The sequence below is a fragment of the Anopheles arabiensis genome, chromosome 3, assembly GCF_016920715.1.
Source record: "Anopheles arabiensis isolate DONGOLA chromosome 3, AaraD3, whole genome shotgun sequence".
NCBI classification, from domain to species: domain Eukaryota; kingdom Metazoa; phylum Arthropoda; class Insecta; order Diptera; family Culicidae; genus Anopheles; species Anopheles arabiensis.
This window is the reverse complement of record NC_053518.1, coordinates 94,953,725-94,977,352: the sequence shown is the minus strand read 5'-3', so window position 1 is coordinate 94,977,352 and position 23,628 is coordinate 94,953,725. Positions and strand designations below refer to the sequence as shown.

Here is a 23,628-nt window from a genome sequence, read left to right as displayed (position 1 = left end):
TACGTCTTTCTCTCTCTATCTCTCTCTGTCTCTTTGAATCACACACACAGACACACACACATCATTTTCCACCGGTTGTTTCAAGTACATGACAGAACAAATTTTTATTTGCCAAAACGATCGTTGATACGCTTTCCGCCCAAGCCAGCAACCAGCCCACTAGGTCGACTCGATCGCCTTTTCTTTTTCGTAATTTCAGTATTTCTTCTCTTTTCCCGTTTCCAACCCCTATTCCACCAGAGTTTGCATTTATGTTTTGCTTGGCTGTCAGAGTTTTTGTACATTTTACGTTACACAGCCACGATTAATGGTGACGAGCGGACGGGCTAACGTGTGCGTATGCTATGAATGTGTGTATGTGTGTGTATGTACGCAAGTGTTGCAGGGTCCGATCAGGGCTTTGCCACTGGTTGCTCGCGTCTCGTACCGCTCACGGTGGTTGGTGAAATTTTGCTGTACGACAAATTCCAACAATTCCAACTTTATCTTTGTTTTTGCTTCGCTTGTTGAACAGACCAAATTTGGAGCTTTTTCTCTTCGAAAGAAATGGAAACCAATGTCATCTGGTCCAATTTACGTTCCAATTGAGCTGGTTGTCGGTTTGGCTCGACCTTCATAGAGCAGGCGAAACGATGACAGCTTCTATCGCCGTTCGGCCCACGTTCGAGACCGATGGTACATAATCGGCTTAAAGGGAGAGCGTTTCGAGTGTTTTGCGTTTTTAAAACAATCAGCAGAAAACCTTCGTAACACAGCCAAACCCATTACCGGTAAACTGGGCTTACGTTGTACGATGGTCGCTGTGTTAAGTAAAAAAATATATTGGTTAAATTAAAACCCTTTATCCTTTGTTAGTATTTCAAATGTAGTAAAATTTGTTTAATTTTTTCTCTCTCTCTATCTCTCTATTATTTCAGAATCACTTCATGGAACAAAATACTATCAGACAACAATTGGTAAGAGCTTTTTGCATACCGAAAATTTACTATTTTCAAACAAAATTCAAATCTGTACACCGTACGTCTAGAAGGTAAAACTCATCAGTAGTATGATTGTGACAAATTGAAGCGATATTTATGGCACGTAAAACGACAACAGTTACAACCATTTCTTGCCATGCGTTTCCCCCATAGAACTGGCCCTAATTATCTATGCATGTACAAAACATTAAACACACCAGCCGGCACTACGAGCGACAACCGCTCACAGCAGTTCGAGATTACAGGAAAGAACCGTATCATTAAATGTGACACCATCGGCTGCTGCTGCCATACAAGCAGTGTGTCGTCGGTGAAGCAAGATCGTTCTCTAATGAGCCGTCAGATTTTCGTACACGATGCTCGTAGTGGTGGAGGGTGGCGGCAGCTGCGATACGTGATACAGTTGTCACTATTGTGTACGCACCGTGCAGCCAGCCAACAGAACAATGAAACGCGAGTCCCAACATTAATTACGATTATTAAAAATCATTTGAGCGTGCTAATCAAAATTAAAACCAACTGCCATAAATTTACACCGCAAACTCGACCGCCAACAACCCGAAGTCTCGACACACTGGCAGACGAATTCCTTCGTGTGGCCGAACAGCTTGCTTCGCCGGTCTCCCCGGCCATGCTTCGTCACGGACGACTGCAGTGATTCTGTTTGTCTTTTATATCACCCGAGACAGGGCCGAGGGTCGTCGCTGTTGGTGGAGTCTTTTCGGCGAAGGAAACAACGGACGGAACCACAGCACCATAAAACCCGAGACACGAAAAGTGTCCCACACCCTCCTTGTAGGTGATGTTTTAATTTCCGAGATTCCACTCGCACGCGTGCCTACGGCCAGCGACGACTCGTTTGAAATTGAATACACCATATTCCGGTGGCCACCGGGAACAGTTGCCACGAACACGTCCATCCTCAGCTAGTAATGCACGCGTCTTTCGGGGCGGTTGAAAACAATTGATGTCGAAATGATGACGGCTGGTATTCTACACCGCATCATCATAAATTATCCACTCACATGGTATATCGCACCGAATGAACGACTGTGAACGGAAACGTGGCAAGAGACTTGTTCGGAAAATCCGCCCCTCGTTTGCAATGGTGCAGCAGCATGACAATACAAACGCGCTTCCTGCCTCGTCGATCACAACGGGAGAGCTGTTCAATAAATTAAAATTAAAACATCCCTCGACATGCTTCTGCCTTCTTGTTGCGGTCGATAGTTTCCACTTTCTCTTTTAAGCAGTATGTGGTGGGACAGAGTGCTCCTCCTATGTTTTCCCTGCGAGGGCCCACAGTGATGTGACGTGGAATTAAATAAATTCATTCTTATTTACTCTAATGGCGTTTGGGAAAATCCGATCAATGATGTCACTGGTGTTGGGGTGTGGTTTGTCAAGGGATTTGGTCCGAGCATCCGGGAAATCCGGTGCATCCTCATCCAGGTGGGGGAGTACTCAATTATCCATCATTATGTCAAGCCATAATTGATGCGGTTTGGTCTGTGGACATCTACATCCACGGGTGCTGATAGTTGGTAGCAGTATGAAAGACAAGAGCGCTCATGTTCAAGACTCAGTATGAAAGCAAACTCATGTTCAAGACAAGATTCAATTAAGAACTGATCTATGTACTCTTCATCAAGCACGTATGTTAGACACAAAGAATCATTCAATAGCTCACTCTGATTTTAATTGCTAAGGTCCAAAGATATCGCAAACTTGTTGTCAGTCATGTTCTAAGGAGATAATAATCAATTATGCTTGCAATACAGTCTCTTAATTCCTTTGAAATGTCTGCTATGCTTCACATACTTAACCCAAGAAGCTATTGAAGCACTTAACCACAAAAGAGTCTGCTTGTTCACCTTGTACGCCACTTGATACCATCCCAACAGGTGGACCCAACTCGGCTAATCTAAATAAATCGACCACCAACTGAGAGCTTTTAAGGCAGTTTAGCAACATGGGAGCTTACATGTTGATGCCGAATTTTGAAAGGGTTAAGAAATATTACCCCCTAAAACTTTATTTTACGCTTTGTGTTTTCTTTTCCTCCTTTCCATCCCTCGCCATTCCGGTTTTCAATGTCGCTAAGATTTGAGGCGTAACACCAAAGACAAGTGCAGGATTTCACTCCCACCGCTTTGCCTTCGCCTTCCATCTGACGTTCGAATGACATTGAGCACGTTTTTATTACCTTCTTACGCTCCACCTCACTGCACGGTGGTGGTGTTGCAAAGTGCTGAAAATTTTACCTCCAAACAGCTGCAACTTTGTACGGCAACAGAGCATCGGAACGCGGCGGGATACATGCTCGCGATTGTCTCCAGAGGACGAGCGACGGGTGGCGAGCGTTCGTGGTGGGCGAAAGAAAATATGAGGCATCGTGGTACAAGGGCAACAGTGGATAGAAAAAAAAAACATCCACACCACCAGTCGAATGAGGAAAACAAAATATTGCGTACGCTTGCTGTAGTCGCGATACTGTACAACTGATGGTGAAGCAGTACGATAGTGAAGCAACAGCAACGGAGAGGCAAAACAAAACACATCAGCAGCTGCTCCTGAACAACACTTAAAATTTATTGTTATATGCCTTGCTTTACTCCTCGAGCGTTGGGGCACGGGAGCGGAGGGGTGGCCAGCGGCTCTACCGACGACAACCCGATCCGGAAGCACGTCATCGCACGCAAGTGCCCATCCCCGAGGGGGGTCTCGGGCCTATCCCTTTCGAGCAAACCTTCTGTAGCGGAGGATTGGGGCGACGCCCCTTGTGAGGAGGAGTACACTTTATTTTTACTGTCCCCACTGAACTATCGCTCGCTCGACGTTTGTCTTATCTGCTTGGCTCAATAGTCACCGTTGGGACTGGGCGTGGGTTTGAAGAAGGCTGAAGCTTGTAAATTTCGATGACTTTTCCCTTCTCTCCGGACTGTCTTCTATGTTCGACAGCGCTGAGACCGTGTACTGAGGTACGCTTGCTCCTCATACTTGAGACAATGACCTCTGCTCTGAGTAGTTGGAAAAGGAGAAAAAAGCACACAGTAGTAGCAACTCGGAAACAGCACCCTTAGGCTTCACCGGTTCGAACAATGAATGGACTAAGATATCCTTTAACCGACTCTACAACACTCCCCCAGACCCGTTCTACCGCACCTAAAAGGATAGCTTTTGTTCCTGCTTTTATAGCAGAGATTTTTTTGTTTGAAAACAAGGTTAAAACATTTTTACGCACTTCATACAAAACCACACCAGCTCGAAAGGGAAGAGAACATCACTCTCCCTCCCTCCTTCCTCCCTAAACACAGAGCTGGCAATTGCACAGATAAACGAATCGTAGTCCGAGGTGCTAGACCCTCACTCTTTATCGAAACCTCTACTACGTCAGTCTGAGCAGGGTTGCTGGAAGTTTATGCCTTTACCTTCAATCAAAGTGTCTGTGAAGATATGTGTGAGTGTGTGTGGGTGCAGGATTGATGGGCTTGAATCCGTTTGTTTTACTTCCTTTTTTCATGTATTGCGTTCATTTTGGCTACGTGAACCTTTGCATATCCTAAACTAAAACCAAACAATCACCCCACGCAAACGTGGGCTTGTGGGAGATCTCAAAGGACATGCCAAATTATGGAGGTCTAATGGAGCCCTACTCATTAAAAGCAAAAACTTTGGGGTCACAGATAAAGTTATGCCCTTCATCCAATCAGAGCATTGCTTTACGAACGTTCGGGATTTACTTTCAACACGGCTGGCTTCGGCTAGTCTGAAATCTTGGCTGCCTTTAATGCATTACTATTTCCCCGGGGTTGGGATAAGCTCTGGCAATACTCGTAAAATTCCATCACAAAACAGGAAGACGCAAATAATGTCAGCTTCTAGAACAGTGGCCCATTCAAACTACCAACGTTCACTGTGGTTGGTTTGCTTTTAAGCGTTGCATGCTCCAAATTTCAACCAGCAGCGCTAGCACAAAAGTTGAAAAGAATTGCTATAAATTTTTGTACCAAACACTAAACAGACGGGCAGACGGGCATGTCCAGACATTTCTGATTCCTTTTTTCTCCTTCCGCATATATTATGCTTCTCTCGCCTCATTGAGCACGCCCATGTGGCATCAAACATGTTCCGACTCATATCCTAAAAGTGACAAGGAAGTGGAGCCGTTTCATTCTATCTATTTGCCGTTCGGTGGAGCGTCGTGATCCGACACACATACACACAAACACACTGTTTTTGTTCACACACTTGCCTCGGGGAATAACTTACTATGGTCGCGAAAGAGTAGATTTTTTATTTCTCCAACAAGGCAGTACCGGGGTTTCTTTTTCTGGGTGGCAAAATTATCCAATCTAATTTATTACCCTCTTGAAATATACAGTGAAAAAGCGATGCTGCAGCATTTACGCTTCACGCGTTTCAATTCCTGCCGAACTAAACACAGCTGAAAGAATGTTTTATCGTTTTTGGTTTGCCTTTTTCATAGGCGTAAATTATGGTAAATCTGGTTAGCTTTTATCTTCGCTCTGATCGAAGCCGGACTTTTTTACGTTGATTACGTTTAGTAATTTATTCATACCCCAGCGTGCGTCACGCTTACAGATTAAAGGTTAAAGTGTTCGGTGGTACGAAAAACTATCTAATAACACACGACACGAGTACTCGGGGGTTTAAAACAGTTTTGATGCAAATTTGTTGCCATCAAATTTTCAAAACCGAAATGAGGAAGACTCAACAAGCAAACAAGTGAAAAATAAGCTCAGAAAGTAGAAGTAGAAGCACAGTCAAGCACAACTATAGTATAAAGTTTCCCAAGAGTTTAGTGCTTCACCCAGAAATGGAAAAGCATCCCAACACCACCAACAAACAAAGGAACATGTGCAATCATATTCGGCACTCAGTCGAATGTTCGTTGAATGTAATGAATGCGTCTGGAGGGCACGTGTTCTCTCCAAACACGAACCAGATTCTTTGTTCGGAAGCCATGCATGTGTGTATGTGGAAGACGAAACATATCGCAGTGTCTCATAAAAGTGAGTGGCGCTCGCCCGGCACATAAGTCAAATATGTCGATGGCAATGTCTGGCATACGCCGCACAGAAATGCCGTATGATGCGACCGTAAGAGGATCGCTTGAAAAGATCTTTTACTGGAGATCGTAGAAAAAAGGCAGGAGTATAAGTGCAGCCCCAAATGAGTACATTATGACTATGTGTGTTTGGAGCCAATGTTTTATGAAAGCATATTCTACTGTCTATCAACGGTTGATAAAAATGTAGCACTCTTCCTCTACCATCGCCATGTCGCGCTATGCTTTAATTCTATTACCTCTGACAGCTTATTCGATGGTTGTCGCGAGAGTCTGCCGTTTGCGTCATAAAACTGATGTCCCTAAAAGCTTCCCAGGGGGAATTACTTGTTTACCGATTCGTAGCTAATTCGCACGCTTTTTAGGCAGCGCCGGAAGCCTGGCAGTCGATGAAGGAAAACAAGATGCGCTCATCTCACCGAGGAGTTTTATTTTCCATTAATAGCCTAGTGCCTGATTCAGTCGATACGATTGACGCCCTCCTGCGCCCGCTGTCCCGATGACAAATGGGTCATTAAATTTATCCTTCTATTTGTGTTGTGATTTTTCCCCCTTCTCCGGCACTTTCCCATCAAATGCATCGCACTCGCACTTGCTGTCAGGAAGTGATTTGCCCGGGAATGCAGAGCATCGATATTGAAAGTCCATTAAACACCGTCGCTGCCAGAGTTGATCAAAACACCGGAAAAACAAACGTACACTGCACAGCTTACCGCGAGTAATGGAGTGAAAATACTCTCTGAAACACTTCTCTCCGCTCTCTGCCCTCTGCTCGTCTGCGGCACGATCAGGAAGGAAATTTACGACAATCCATCGCATCCCTCCACCAACAAGCCGTAAATCGAGCGCGTAGCAGGAGCAGTGCACCGTTTCGAACCGTCGTATCCGATGACACAATTCACGGTTCAGCACAGTTTGCCGAGGTGGATGTCCTTCTTCGCCCGATCGGTTTACTGACCCCGTTTCTTTTAGCGAGCTTTGACTTCGAGCGACGCTTCCGGTTGTCCCATGATGGAAAACGTCCCTCCTTCGTCACGCCAGTGGGAAGATCTTCCAGCACGGCTTTCTTTATAACGTCATTAACATCGTTTCACGACCCACTTTCACCGAACATAATCAGCCTTTTTTTTCGGGCCGAGCCGGAGAGTTGGATGGATTGCACGAAAACAATCTAATTTGTTCGCCGATTTGGCAGTTTTCCACCGCCGGCAAAGTGAATCACGTCCGGTAATTGCGTCCATTCGTTTCAATTCCGATGACATCGTCAAGGCAAACATAATTTCTGCACGTAGCGCATAAAAAAGCACGGAACGCGCGCGACTCCAATGCTTATGGGAAATCAGGCCAAAAAACGTCACTGCAGATTCCGGTGGGTGTATGCAGTTGCCGCCCATCCGGATGGATAGACCGCAATGTAATGGAGTCATCTTCGAGCGCATACATCATTTAGCATCGGAATCCATCGAAGACTGTACCGGCATGGCAGCGCCTGCCCGGGTACAAGTTCATTAATTTCAATTGATAATGTGCTTCCGTCCCATTGCCTTACGTTCGGCTTGGTCTCAGCAGGGCGGTCCCGTGTTGTGACACCGGACGGCCTGTCTGACAAATTTACGATTCCCATAGTCGTCATCCTTCCCCTCCCGCCGATCGTTCGTACTCTTCCGCAACCGCAACCGCCGCGGTCGAGCGAAGGTGGATCCATCAAACGCCGTTCCCTCGTCAGCATACGCCCTCACTCGCGCAAATGAATGTGACAGCGGCAATTCGGGATCTTCGCTTAGTCTTTCGCTATGTTTAATGATCCACCGCGTGCAGCTCCACCTCGGGGGGTGGTCCATTTACATAAAGCAGGAATACACGCGTGTGTGCTGCTGTGTCGTTGGACCAGTACACGGCGCACTGTACCGCTAGATTGAAATTCGAGAAGCGAAATCATTTGTCTTGGTTATGTACCGTCCCCGTGGAGAGCTAGTTCCCGCTAGCCCGTCCGATTCCCCGCCAGAAGCCCAGTCGCCATTAAATGCCCAAACATGACAGCACGGTATGGATGAAAAATACTTTGAATCTGCCGGCGCGAGCGCGCGCGCGCTCACCAAGACGGGCACATTTTTCGGATGCTTCCGTAGCAATTTAAATTCTTTACAAATAATTAAAATTTACTATCTGTCTTGCGTGCGTTACCCACCACTGCAGTGGTGTTGGACGAATGCTGCTTCGATAATAAATAGCATCCGTGCGTGCTTGTGAGAAAAACCAACAGCAGCAAGCAACAGAACAATTCCCGCTTCCATCGTTTTACGCATTTTACATCACGCAATCACGACAGCACGACCACCCGCAAATCAGGTCATACCGAAGCTAAAGTGACCTAGACAAGTCGAACAGGAATCAAAGACAAACGCAGAAGAAACAAAAAATAAACCCGCGAAAGAGTGTACCAGCGATCAGCTACGGATTGCAATCTTTAAACCAGCCTTACCAATTTACATCGACACACAGGGGGGAAACCCCAACGAGCAATGGTTGGTAAACATTCAATTTCTTTGCGCTGCCCCAAGAACCAATGGACGCCATCGCATCATACGCACGCACGGCATGCCCAACATAAATATGGTTTTCTCGCGATCGCCACCGCGATCGCAGGGGAAAAAAACAAAAGCGAACCCGGCTACGATAGAAAGCAACAAGAAAGCGAGATATAAATGTATGTTATTATTTTTAGCATTACACAAAATATTAATAGTACTCGACACCGACACCTTGCCCACCCCGGGCTCTCCTCCCCGATCCGTGAACGATCCGAGAGATCAATGGACGGTTGCCCTGCTTGCCGTTCGGTGTTGATCAACGCGTACGCCGGTGCCGCTGCTGCTGTGTTGGTGAGACGACGCGGAACGCGCACCGTCAGCATTCGACAGCCACCCGAACACACGCTGAAGATTCCCTCTGTTGTGGGAGATTTTCCTTTGTTTTCCTTACGATAATTTTACGCGTCTTAATGTTTTCAGTATGCGCGATCCCTACACCAAGCCGCGAGCGCGCGCTCGCTCGTCCGGTACGACGTCTTCGGGGCGGGGTGTTTGTTTGCCGGGGCTATTTTTACTGAAGCACAAGATACACGCCGTACCGTGTACCGTTCGCTTGCCATCCGCTTCCTCCCTTGTGTGGCGCTAACTTACACCACACATTCCTAATCCCCCTTTTCAAAGGGAAGCAGTTTTCTGTGGCCAAGCCTTAAACTGTTACCGTACAACGTGCTCGGGCTAGGCCTGTGCAGTGTGCGGTGGAAAAGATATTTGAATCGAATTCTAGCTCGACGAGCAGAAGCCACTTGTGCCGGGCGGCCTCTTGAACGATCATCTCCGCTGATCACTAGCTTGGGAGTCGGCGGGATGGGAATGAATGTTCTTTCTATCTCCTGCCCTCAGCTCTTGTTCTCTTGTTCTGCTTGCTTTCATTTCCCTCCCGATCGCGGCACAGTTGAATTAGATTTATGCGAAATTCAACGAAATTTATGACGAAAAGGGTGTGCTGCCACGCAACAATTGAGATTAATTCTCTAAGTGAAAGATTATCCGCTCTCGCATGTTGAGGCCCGCGTACGACAATGAAAGAGAAGGAGGGTCGAAATTTATGATCCAAAGGAATGGGTTTTCTTTTTTTTCTCTTTTCCTTCGTTTTCATGTTCAACCACAACCATGCGTGTGAGGTACTTAGAAAGACATATTTTACCGACATTATTTTTGAATGTGACATACGGCACCGGGTCACATCAGGTGGGAGTGAGTTTGAATCGAAAATAGTGACACGAGTACAAAGTGTGTACTGTTTCTTATTTATTGTGAGCAATCAGAGACAAAGAACTCGTTGCAGACTTGTTTATGATCTGGCGGGAGATGAATTGTTGTAACTTTGATTGGGGCGGATATTACAAAGGAGCGTGATGAGCATATGTTCACTTACAGGAAGATTCAGGAAGTCTAAAAAAATCTAGAAATTGGACTGATAAACATTTCAAGTGTCTTCACCTTTCACCAAATTTTAAATGTTTTACTAGCATAGGTCAATTTGAGTAAAAAAAGACATGCCATCAATCATTATACAACTTGTTTTAAATGCCTGCCATAATTTCTGCTATCATTCGTAAATGTTTAAGCTCGCCTTACGATGATCGTTTGCATTATTATTGGCCATGAAGTTGTTCCCGTGTTTGGGTATCGTTTGCCCGATGAATTCATCGCCATATAAATCATGTACGAATGTGTAAAGCAATAACTGACAGCGCGCCAAAAATGAGCATCGTTTTACTGTCGTGCTTGAGCTAAACATATAAAAAAAAGTTTAAGAGCACTCCAGCATCCGACCCGAAATTGCGAGATTTTTCCTCATCTTTTCTGACTCCCCTGTTTGCTGGCGTTGGTTTTATGGGGAGTCCATTTTTTTTGTTTGCTTCGGCATTTAGTGCGACTTTGCCCTAGTTCGCACGCTAAATGCCTTTGGAGGGAAAATTCACCCCCCACAGTACCGAAACGAAAGTTTGCGTAGGAAATTTGCACCAGTATAGGTTGCTCAACAAGCAGCACAAGCAGTGCTTTATAGAGAGCATAGCGAACTGTGAAGGAATGAATTGGCGAATGAGTAGTTAAGCAGTTTGGATCTAAAATCATAATCAACAGTCGGCAAGCCCACTCTCACATTCATACGACTACGTAATGCTGCAGACGGCAACGTTTGCCGCGAGCAGCCATTTAGTGGAGCAATAAACTCTTCATCTTTACTATCGTGATACAATCTAAATTTGATTTCGGAATGCTTTTCTGAGCAACCCGTAGCGCAATCGTTCAACCATTCCGTAAACCACAACTGACGCTCTGGGGATGTTATTTTGAATGAACTTTCATAAACACACATACCACACACACACACATACACACACTCACCGCTAGCCAGGCAATCCGGAGAAACAAAAATGAAATCACTGTAGGCACCTCGTAAAACTGAGCCGTACCGTCCTAACTCTTTTACCGCACACTCTGCTCGCAGGATGTCAACGACACATACGACACGGATCGGGCGCACAAGATTGGCCGTACCGGACACTCTGCTCCCCCTGTGCTGTGCTGTGGGAAAACCTTGTGTTGGAAAGCACTCACATAGATATAAACCAAAAAACTTTATCCCTTCATCTTCCACATGCCACGGTGGCGGCGGCGGGAGAAAATATATGGAAAAGATCCAGATTAGATTTATAGTGATTTGAATTTGACGAGCGGAAAGAATTAACACCATAACTCTTCAATTTCCCCGACTGAGAGCAACAAACCCTAGCGCGCGAGGCGAGAAAAGCATACGGGACAAACATTGACTGCCGAAATGGAAAATGAAAAAAACAGCCCCGTTTTCGGCGGGCTAGGCAATGCACCTTCCGGCGACTCAGGCACCCGACGCCCAGTGGCACGCGCCCCTATGTCATTGGGAAATTGGGTCTGGAAAGTGCAGCTGCCGAGTGGAAAGCGAGGATGAGACTCGGTGTGATAAATTTTGTTTATGACGTTCACGCACGCACACGCACTCTTCCGGGAGATGCGTTGATGCGCTGTGCGGGGAAGAAGCAGCCAACAGCCTGCCCGGAGGTGAGGTTTCGAAAGATGAGGGAGCTGTTTTCGGTTGGATCAGAAAGGGTTTTCATGTTGTTCGATTTTTTTTATTAAATACACTTTAAGCTGAATGTTGAACTAAAGCAAAACAACAAGAACAAGCACGATTACGATACACGGTGCGTCAGCTTCAACGCAATACAGCCATGAAAATCGGGAACATGAAGAGGGAATGGAAATGAAAACTGTTCATAAAACAGGTGTGGAATCATCTCTGACCGCACCGACGGGACCAGCAGTCCGCGTGTAAACGCTTTATTTTTCAACCAGTTTACCTCTCCTCCCGAAGCAATCCACCGCTGCCAACGTGCGGGATGGGGGAAAAAATCATTGAGCGCGGACACACTCGACGTAAGATATATGTGTGGTATCATAAATTATCTACAGCAGCAACACATCACCATCCAAAGCGGAGATTTGCCCGAACGCAAGCAGTGAGAGATTGCCCCTATCGGATGGTTTATTTTTTCCTCCCTTGCGTCCCCTCCGTGGGCCTTACTCCCACCACCTTGTGACATCGTTGCTGTGGCATTGATGAGTGGGCCCACTGGCAGGACAGCAAATGCTACGGAAGTGCTACTTCCTATAGGAGGCGGGCGGTTATCATGCCGATGAACCCCAAAGAAGGCTCATCTCACTAGCGTTCGCGGTTGATCTTCCGACCAGTTTGGTCTCCCACCCTCGGTCTTCGAGAGCGATGCGAACTACCAGCCAGCTATTTATACCACAAACAATCAGAACACTCGCTCCGACGTTCATACTTGTTCCTTGTCGGTATGCCGCAGTTCCACAAACCCGGAGGGAACATTTCTGTCCCTACGCTTACCCTGCTAGGTGTGATAATTAATAGCGTACCAGCGGAATTCGTCACTGTGCTGCTGCTGCTGCTGCTGCTGGTGCTGCTGGCCGCAAATGTTTTCCCATGGAGCATCAAAGTTTCCGTGTTGCCTTTTTTTGTCCCATGTCCCGAAATGAGCAACGGGAAAGTGACGCACACACTCCGCAAAAGGTTCACGCGGGGCCAAACGAAAAGCCGCCCACATTGCCCCACAAAGATCGTGCCAGTGGCTCGGTGGTTTCCTTTTCGCCGCGCGTCGAAAATGTGGCTACCCATCTGGTACGGCGGTGAGCTGCACGAACGTGCACACGCGCACACAGGCCACCACTTCAGGGCAAGATTTGTCTGCTGTTGAGCGTTAATTAAGCTGGAAAATCCACAAGCACAGTCACACACTCACACACGTGCATGATCCTATGCATGCTCATTTTCCCAGGTAGCTCGGGACAAGCGCAGCGGTTGAACCCGGGACAGGAGAGAGAGAGCAATTTATTGACTGACCAGGGCATGACACTGAAAAATTAGCCCGTCCGTCCATCGTTCTCGGGGTTGGAAAAGCTTGGGCAGCATTATCACGTCATTTACACATCGTCAGCCCCCGGATCGGGGGGTGATGGGCATTCGGTGGTATGGAGGTCGGCTTTTTTTTTTATTCCGCTCAATAAAGCAATCTGCTTTCCATCGCCAAACCTGACGTTCGTTTAAAGATTCCGTTGTTGTTGGCAGCGTACTAGCCAGCCCGGCGCGTGCTTTACTGAAAATGGAATGTTGCACTCTCCTGCAAGCGTTTGGTGTTGTAATAAATTTAATTTGTTCGTACGGCTTTTTGTGTGCCTTCAACAGGCTTTTAAATATTCGTTTCTCTCATATTCTACAAAACTTTAGTCATATTTTTCACACCCCACACACACACACACAGCATAGCATTTTAATATGCACGAGATCCTTAAATTTCTTTCCCCGGTTCCTCACATTTGCGTCGAAAAAGCGGTTTTAAAATATGCAATTGAAAACTTTCCAAATCACAACTTCCAACTTCATCGGCACGGAACCTGTTACGCGGTGCGAGTGTGTTTGGCTTTGATGTTTTGCGCTGTCATTAGGGGGTTCCACGAGCGGCAACAAGGGATGCTTTAAAAAACAACCCTCCATCCTGGCGCTATGAAAAACGGTTCACTTCATTTGTATGCTAAACGTTTTCCAAAATGAAACCTAATTAGATCGATCGACTAGCGACGCTTTTCCACGCGCCGTTGTTGTAATGGAGCGCCGTGAAATACTTCAATAGCGAGCATCTTCACGTTGCGACATTGCCTTCATTCTAGAACGTCTACTGCAATGCGGATTTTTCGGGAAACGGAGACATTTTTCCTGAGCCGAGCGAGAGAATGGGCTGGATCTATGCAACGGCTTGTCGCCTTTAAGAATCAATTCCCTACACCAAGATAGGATCACATTAATTGTATTAAGCGTGACAACTTCATACATAGGTTTGTTAACAAGTATCGTTCAGCCACATCGACTCGGGTTGAAAATCAATGTCGTACAACCAGCTCAAGCCACTCGTTGCGTCGCTCATGGCATGCTGCCAACAAAGATTCACATGAGAATCGAACCCCTCCCAACCCCACTCCAGGCATGACTTGCTACGTGATGTTACTGTCTTCACGATTGTCTCCATGAAAATCCACCCATGCTCCACCCGGAAAGACGAATGTAATGGTAACCGTTTTTCCGTCTTCCGTTTTATGCCAACACGGCCAATACTTGCATCGACTAACGGTGCAATTGAGACACTCCGCTATGCTGTGAGCAGAATAATCGGAGCAGCTCTGGAAGAATGCATTTGACCACTTCTTGCAATGAGTTAAGTGTCCCAAGTGGCCCATCACCACCTTCATCTTCGTCAATGTGGCCTTCGATACGATCCTTCCAAGCCGAGCACGGTCAATGACTATCGAGCAGATGACCGTACTCTCGTTGATTCTTGAACTCGACGTGACCAACTCTACCTCCGCTAGCTGCTTTCTTCCTGGAATTCATCGTCCAATGATTGTGGTTGTACTATTGATTTGCTACGGACATATTTAGAGGAACTTCATCGGGATAAAATCCGTTCCCATTGAATCAGTATCTACTTCACTAGATGATACGACTTTGCTGGACTGACTGAGCGTCCGTTCTCTACTAAGCAGCCGACCCCAAACAGCGGCAGAGATACATTAATTAGCCCCAGAACCAACACCAACCTTCCACGCCTTAATACAGAAAGTTAGCAGCTCTCTTTCTCTCTGTCTCTACCCCACATTGTCACTTGCAACCTCGCAAAACCACACGAAACTTCTTCCCACATACTTACGTGACCGTCGTTAACCGTACAAGGAATTCACTTACGACAACCGTCCTGGGTTGGGTCGTGCGTGTACGTGCGTGTGTTTGTGGCAATGAAATCTACCATATTGCGCACCCCACTAGCCTCGAGTTTGCTCACTTGGAAGTCCCCATGCGTCCGGGTGTGTGTGTGTGTGTGGATAGTGTGCTAATTAATTGCCCCCCGGAACGGTTGGATTAATTAAAAAACAAACAACCATGCGTCTCCATTGCGGACACCGACCATCCCGACCCCCTTGGCCAGTCCCGTGCGGTCGAATTCGATGAAATTAAGTGCGAACAATAGGATTGTTTATTGTTTTAGTCCAAGTTGAGCGATGGCCAGCAGCAAAGTGGCGCAGAGGTCTGTGTGCACCTGGTTTTTACGGGTTTGTTTTTCTTTTTTGAAGAATTGGCTGGTTTCCATCTTGCCAGAACCGTGTCAGAATCGTTCATGGCTACAGTGGTTTCGCTTCCACGAGACAAAAGGAAACGACCACACCAGTGTGCTTCAGCAAGCGTTATGATCCATCAAGTGCCGACCCGCTGAGGATGGTCGTTTGGGTGTTGGTCCGCAAACCGGTACAATGTTTGGAGGAAATTTGAGAGAAAACAATTATTTAAACAACGCACACCACCCCGAGCAGCACACGACAAGCGTACCGGGTAGCCGAATCCATTCCGCGAAAAGATTAATAATTATGAGCGTTATTTTTGGTCCATTGTTGAATTTTGAGAAAGCTTTGCTTTGCTTTTTTCATTTTCTCTCCGTTTCTGTACACTTTTAAATGATTGCCTCGCCGATCCCCTCGGGTAACCACGGAGCATGGATGAATGTACCAATCTACCATAAAATCGTTCCCAATGTGTTGTTGTGAGATGAAACGTTTCAACATACAATCAAACGCCCGGCTAGCTTCCGCTGCCCTAGCTCCGCTCTCCACACGGCTCGGGGAACCATCTGGAGTGCCGAGGAGAGCAGCTCGACCAAACCCCTGGTGGGATGTTGCAAAAAAAGTCGGGAAGCACACAACGCAACAGCAACACAACAGTATACATACAAAACGCGCGCACCCGGATGATACGGAGAGCACATCCGGAGCGGTACACGAGAAATGACATGTCCAAGCTATTCATAACATGCTAATTTATTTTGATAAACATTAGTACGTACGAGCTGTTGGAGAACGTTTAGGAATTTGGCCACGGACAGTAGACGCAGAGGGAAGGAGATAGACAGAGAGAGCGAGAAAGAGAGAGGAAGAGCGCGAGCGCGTGGGCCAACGAAGGATTCCAAAATGTTCGCGCTGCCCCTATACCGGCTACCGGCATGTGCTTCTTCCTTCTCGTTGGTGACAAATGTTCAACAGGTGGACCACCGAGCGGTCGGTGGATCGTTTTCCTAAACTTCCTTCTCCTTTCCGCTTCTTTTTCTTCTTAATTCCCTCATCTAATCGCCCATGTAACCGGACATTCGCATCCGCCAACTTTGGGAAAATGCTAAATTAGCGCACGCTACTAATTCCATGAATTAATAGACTCGGACGTCGGACGAAGTGCTGGAGATTAGTTTAAAATGGTGTGTTTGGGGATGCAGCCAAAGTGTCGTTTAGCCAAGACCCAGTGTGTGTGTGTGTGTGTAATACCGCGATGGGACCATTAGGCGTTATGTTGTTTTATGATTGCTCGCCGTTCGTGGACGGCGTGCCAGCGTGGTAATTAGTTTTGATTCGTCGAAATACAAGCGAAAGGAATCGAAAGACGGTGCTGAATCTTTTACGCAGGCGATGGTTTACTGCCACACTGAAACTCGAGCTGTATACAACGTTGCTTTAAGAGACTGCTAAGCACCAGAATTGCACACAAACACACTTGAGAGGTTTGGAAGCTTTACGCTCGGGTGCACTGCAACACTGCAATTTTCCTCCCAGCCTTCCCGCTCAAGTGATTAAGAAACTTTGCCACACTGTGATCATCATAAAGCTATCTGAGAGCAAAAATGTTGATAGTTTTCCCAGCCCTTGCTACAGTGAACTACCGCGCGGAGCGGCACATCAGCAGCACAAGTTCGGCATTGCATTGTAATCGGCATTGCTACGTTGTGCTTTGACACACACACACACCCACTCCCACACTGGTGTTAGTTTGCTTCTACTTGACTTTTACAGTTTGAAGTTGTTTTTTCGCGAGATCCGACTACGTACGTATGATGCTTGTACAGCACTCCAACCGTGCAAGTTTTACACCCAACCTCTTCCCTCTTTACCACCACTACCAGAGGGAAATGCGAAAAATGATGTTAATTTTCCAACTGATTTGTTTTGTCTGCTTTTGTCGTTCTGTTTTCCAGGGCACCAGAAAAGTGTACGCTCAGCCTACAGACTTCCACTTTCCCGCTTTGGTGTACTTGGCTCGAATACGACAGCAAAATTCTCGTCACGATTGTGCACCAGTTTCCTATACGCTGCTGCTGCTGCTGCTGCTTCTGCCACTGCGAACGAAGCGGAAGTCACAGCAGAAGAATGAGAACTCCGATCATGTCACTCGACGCAAGCTCGACACTGCGATAAAGTGTGTAAGTTTTATTAAACCTTCCCGGCAAACATTTCCACGCCATTCCACGCCATGTCCCATTCCCGCGTGCTGTTGTTGTGGAAACAGGAGTAAGGATGAAGAAATTGTCCCCGGTTTGCTTCCTTGCGCTGCGAAGCTCATGTTAGCTCACTTTACTTACTGCTAAACTTTTGCCATCAGAAGGGTGAATAATAAGCATCACATGTTTTTGCAATGGACTGGCGTACCGGCAAAAGTCACATGATAGTGTAATGAAGAAATGAAATAAATGTGCTCCAAAGCGTAACCAATTTAAGAGCGTATATGAAGATTTTTGCTTCCATTGGATGGAAAAGCTTACTTTTCATGTTTGCTTCATAAAATGGTATTTGCGTCATGATTGCTCATACGTTCTCACAGTATAATAATTATCACCCAACATAGAATAAATCAGATACGTATTTCAATGCCATTACCATTGATGTAGAGGAATTCGGAAGGATAGGTTCTCATCGCACCCAAATCTCCTGTCAGACGGGTAAAGCCAGCGCTCGTAGGTGATGAGAGCCGCTTCCTGCCGTTGACAGCGGACTGACTCACATCTGTGTCATGAATAATATTCTTATTAAAAAGGTCGCAAACATTTGAACTGTAAATTTACGGTCGGCAGCACCCTATGCCAGCCGGTTCAATGCTTTCGACATAACCGGCCCATCTTTCGCCTTGGCAAAGCATGTTTTATATACGTATTTTTGCAACTCCCTCTGGAACACACACACACACACAGGCGTAACGACACCGGTAGTATGGAGAGCACAAATTTTAACCGCACCATTTAACCACAAAATGGTGTCACTTTTATGGTGAAGAAAGCAGTCAACAGAAGGTATACACCGGCTGTCATAAACGGAAACGGACATGTACACACATATTACTCATTTTGTGTGAGATACCGCTACCTGGAACCTGCACTTTTCTCGTTTGTTTCCGTTTGTCCCCCGTTGAATGTAAAACCCACTACGCGCAAACTTCTCCAACCATGCTGCTGCTGATGATGATGATGATGATGTTCGAGAGCTCGAACGCATAAAAGTGATCCCATCAACCCGAAACGAACACGATCCGGACGTCGCATGAAATGAATACAATACTAATTTTGATTAAATTGCATTTTCCACGAAATTACCACGCTTCATGTTTCCCAGGCAGCGATTTCGGGAAAAAGCACGGGGACATATGTTCCACTCACCCTCTCTCGCACTCTCTCGCCCCATCTCTCTCCCCATCACTCTCGCGCTCTTTCACTGTCATTCATTTTTCGTCGCTCTTTTCAAGGACAATCAATTTTTAAGTTTTGCGAGCAGAAAGGGAATGCAATCACTCGTGTCGAAAACAGCAACGCCCTCATTGGCAGGAAAAATGAAACGGCGATGCGACGTATCCGTCTGTTGGGCCAACAAACAACAGACAGACAAAAACGAGCGGCTTGAAAACTGCTGATGAAAATCATTTCAAGTTTCTCTTTGTTACGCCTCAGCTTTTGCGGCAATTATTTTGTCCACGCACGCTTTTATTTGCCTTTCTCGACTGTGCATTTGTGCATTTTTCATCTTTCTTTCTTTTTTTGCATTGCAAAAAACGTTTATCGCTTCACCGATAGTAGTACAATGTAGTGTTCTTGCTTCCGTGAGCATGTACCCTCTCCCGCAGGGGCCGTGCGAGCACGTGGCAATCATTTTCATATCCTCGCACCATGCACCCCCGACGGGACGCTATTTGTGTTTAATTAAAAACGAGCTTCAAAGCGCTCGATGAAATTGAGTTTCTGACCCGTGGGATGCAAGGCGAACTCCAGCCGATAATCGACTGCAGCTGATGAGCGCTTTAGTGCCACGTGTTACGGACAGAGGCGTGTGTGTGTGTGTGTGCGAGAAATGGGTGCAGTTCCCCTTACAAAAGATTCCGATGATCCAATGTACCCGCCCACATGAACAATTTTATCCCAAATGCAGCTACAGTAAAATTGGGCTTGGTATAGAAAAAAAAACATTAGGACGTAGGACGCAGAATACAGTAATTCATTTTCCATTCTACACATGCCACGTCAAACTTCAATCCCTCTTCCGGATGCACATAACGGAACTACTCCGCTTAAACGAACCGATTGATCGCGGTCTACCAGCGGAAACGCGTTAAAAGTGTCACGTGGAGTCATGTGTCCTCTATACTCGGGCCAGTCCCACAAAAGCCGATAAACCATCGTACATGATGTAATTAAAACGTCTAACGGGGGGTGAGACCAGTACCTATAGAAACACACGCACCGATCACCGTACATTGTAGTCACACCAGGTACGGATGCAAAAAAAAACACACACACACAAACAACCCTACCCACAAACGAGGGATGGCAAAGGTCACTGGAAAATCGATGAATGGACTGATCCGGTAAAGCTGATCGGGAAAGTAAATTGCCACCGGTCAGCAAAGGGCAATGCCGGGCGAAAAGAAATGACGAGAATGTCTCGTGGGTGTTTGTAATGCGTTGAGTTTTCCCCCTTTCTATTACTCTGAATTCTATACTTCCTGGAAAAAAAAAATGCGGTACCGCAGCCGATCACCGTCAATACCTTTTCTACAAAGTGTCGGCAGTGCGCTTCCGACAGGTGTCGACGTTTGACACCGACTTTGCCTCCATTGCAGCGGCACCCCGGTGCCCGATCGGTTCTAATTATGTTTCCTTCAATTAATCTGCTGCACTCGAGAGCACTCTCGTGCTGGCTCTGCGCACGACCTCGAATGGGTTCACACTTTTCCTCTAACCATTCACGGGAAGCGATGTACAAACTTCATTCATAAAAATAAAAGCAGTCTCAATGCTTTCGCTATTTGCAAAACCTCCGGACTTCATTCATTAAGATGAGGGGGAGTCGCGAGCCATCGCGCTTGCGGGAAGGGGAAGGAACGCGATTCTGATCACCGCGGCGTACGGCGCTCTGGCGCGTAGTATCAAAACGCTGGCAGAAACGACGACCAGCAACGCATACGCTGCGCGTTTGCGTAACACCGCAACGCACCGGGACGCATGTGACACGAATGCGCGTATAAATACGCACCGCAACGAGTGGATCTAAATTCCACCAACCCATTACGAACACTTCTCTGCCTGGGGAGTGGAGAATCGTTGATGGAAAGAGATCGAGCGAGATGTGTGAGGCAGAAGCAAGCCGCAGCAGCTTCACTTTCCACCGTGCGAGGTGATGATGAAAATAATTTTCCCCTTATGCACTACAGCTGAAAGGGTAAAAAGAAATCTGCCCGATTTCATCCCCGTCTTCTGCACAGCGCAACAACGGTGACAGTGTCAGCAAGCCGGCCGGATGTGAGGATTTATAATTAGATGCCATAATTTTAATACCACACCATAGGCCCGGGTGCATGTGAGGTGCACAGGGCGGGCAGGGCAGAGCAAATCTTGCAATTGGCCCTCGGCAGGAAGTGCTAGAATCAGGAAGTGTTTTCCCACTACACGCAACACACTACCAAGGTGGGCGGCTTGAAATTGTTTGGCCTTGCATGGAACAAGGAGATCATTAAAAATTAACGCTTAAATAATTTGCATTGTAGAAAAGGCGAGCGCCTTACAATTCAATTACAGCATACCATAATGCCATACAATGTTGTAATGGGAAGCACGGCGAAGCACGGCCGGAGACCGTCGTTCGGCCGAATGCTGTTCACATATTCAGTCGAAACAATCAGTCGCCATAGTCATTAACATGCAATATTTCAAGACATCGGAGGCAAAAGGAGCGTTCCGCGAGTGTGTTTGCAATAAGCAATCCGAAAGGGAATCCGCAAGCTATATTAACAAATCTGCGAACCATCTGCACCCTCTCTTGTCGATTGTTATTTGATTCCATGTGCCAGATCGGAAAATTCCTTCCCCATCACGTAACCGCACTGGCTGACTGGCTGACTGTTGCCATGAAAAATGATCTCACGCATAAGCGCACAGGGAGGATAGAGGGGAGAGATGGAAAATGGCACGCTTTTCGCATATTCTCACATTCTTCCTAGTTCCTTGGGGTTCCCTAGATAAATAAAATGCAAAAGAAAAGAACAGAATAGTATTACTTTTTCTCCTCCTAGCCTCACGCAACGTTTCTGTACCGTTTTTCATCTTAGACGTTCGGGTGTTTCATTTCCCGAACCAACAACCGGCAATGATGAAACAGACGCGAATTCTGCCGAATCATATGTAAAAAACATCCCGCACTCATTTTTGGCACAAATCTCTGACAAATAAATCTCAGCATAAATAAAAAGACCGAAAAACACCACAGCGAGTAAAGTGGGGAGGGGGGAAATCGCAGAAGAGGGCCAAAAGAGAACTCCCATTCTCCTTCCTCCATCCACCTACCGATGTGGTTGATAAATTAAATGGAATAATTTTTCAAATTCAACCATGCTGTTCCCATCACCCCCGTGGTTTCAGCCAAGCACGCCGAATCATTTCGAAGATGATCGACGATTTTGGCCGGTTCTTTTTATTTTTTATTTGTGGGTTGCGGGAAAAATACAGTCCAACCGATCCAAAGGCCCGGGCAAAGACGAAAACATGAAAACAGTCAAAACCCGTCCAAATCCAAAACCCAAATTCGCCGAAATCCTGTCTGTGGTTGGAAGGGAGGATAGGTTAGAATCATCCAGCTCCAGTCACTTTCTCTTCCCACCCCAAAACCTGCTAGGGACGGGACGGACGAATGGCGCAAAAGTAACACCATCAACACACAATTTCATCGCACGGCCGCCGCGCACTAACCGCGAGAAGGCAGCGCGGCACCACAATGTGTGAAAAATGATAAATTACTTCACTCGCTGTTCTCGCCGTTTGCACCGGCCTTCAATTCCACGACCCACCACGGTAAGATCCAAGAAAGCACTGAACAAAATTGGAAGTCACTGGGTGTTTTTGGGGTGAAATCGAAAGTGATAGCGAAACTTCTTCATCTTGCTCAGTTGGCTTGGGCTGGTGTTTTTTTTTTTTTGACTCTGCCAAACGGGAATCCTTTCTGCTCAATTGCAAACGAAATTGCGTTTTTAAGGCCCTTCACCTTCCAAGTGGGAGAGACTGTTTAGCGTTGGACATTTATTTGCTCGTTTTTTTTTTACGAAACCAATCCAAATACTTGTCATAATAAATTTATTGTTTTTCGGTATCAAATTCGAAGCTTACCTTCCGCTACTGCTGAGACTTAGACAGTATAAAGCCAGTGCCCGGGACTTCGTTACACAGCTCTCGTAAAATCCGTTCACTCGGGCAAATACAGAACAGAAAACACACATAAAATGCACCGACGCCGCCGCCACCGCTGCCGCTTCAACGAGCGGCTGTGTGCGGTTGATTGATCTTTCGGCGGAAATCAAAGACACACTGTTCGCTAGAAACGAAGGTTTATTGGTCAAGGTATTTCGGCTATTCGGCTCACCCAGTATCCATGGCATCGTGGGCCTACTGTGACGGACGGGCGGTCGGCTGCGTTCAATTCCTCCGCATGATGGGATCGACTATATTTGACAGCTCGGAATTAGTTTGTGATTGATAGAAAAAGGAGCGATACCATGGAGAGGAAGATTTCACTGATCCCGATACCGGGGTTGGCTTGATGGGAAAATTCGCTGCAGAGTTCTGCTTACCTTTCGGTAAACTACAATTAGGCACCCGACCAAACGATGACGGTTTGCAATGCCGAAACGCATTCAGAGTTCTATTGCTTCTTTCTCAGATCCCGCTCAAATGGATATAAATGGATCGAAGCTCAAAATCGAATCGTGTTCGAACCGATCAAATCAAAGGCAGGTCCGAAAATTCAAATTCTCCTTTTCGTACTTGTTGATCTGCCCGCCACAGCCCCTCTTGAGGCAGCCATTTTCTCACAGCGTTTGCCTAAAATTAAAACACAGTGTAAACATACTTTTTCATGGCAACACATAAAACAGAACCGGGTACGGTTGTGTTCTCCCTCTGGGCGATGGAGGACCCTCCGAAGGTAACGCACAAAGCAAGCCGGGCACAAGCGGCGTGACGATGGACGTCTATAATCGGTGTCTTTCCTTTCGCTGGTTCTCACC

General features: G+C 46.6%; 2 protein-coding genes across 3 annotated transcripts in view; one reads left to right on the top strand and one right to left on the bottom strand.

The window, feature by feature from the left end:
- Positions 1-23,628, top strand: part of LOC120901363 — a 35,314-nt gene that overhangs the window by 10,076 nt on the left and 1,610 nt on the right. Inside the window, exons 2-3 of the mRNA XM_040309232.1 lie at positions 918-956; positions 17,291-17,515. Of these exons, the coding sequence (XP_040165166.1) occupies positions 918-956; positions 17,291-17,515 (264 nt within the window). The remainder of the gene's footprint in view (positions 1-917; positions 957-17,290; positions 17,516-23,628) is intronic.
- Positions 20-23,013, bottom strand: LOC120901365. 2 transcript variants are annotated; one of them, XM_040309236.1, is made up of 2 exons: positions 22,733-23,013; positions 20-800 (listed from the first exon to the last, which is right to left on the bottom strand). In XM_040309236.1, the coding sequence occupies exons 1-2, from the start codon at positions 22,999-23,001 to the stop codon at positions 782-784; spliced, it is 288 nt and encodes a 95-aa protein (XP_040165170.1). In that variant the 5' UTR covers positions 23,002-23,013; the 3' UTR covers positions 20-781. The 2 variants fall into 2 exon arrangements, with proteins under 2 accessions (XP_040165170.1, XP_040165168.1); XM_040309234.1 differs by lacking the exon at positions 20-800 and adding an exon at positions 21,223-21,587.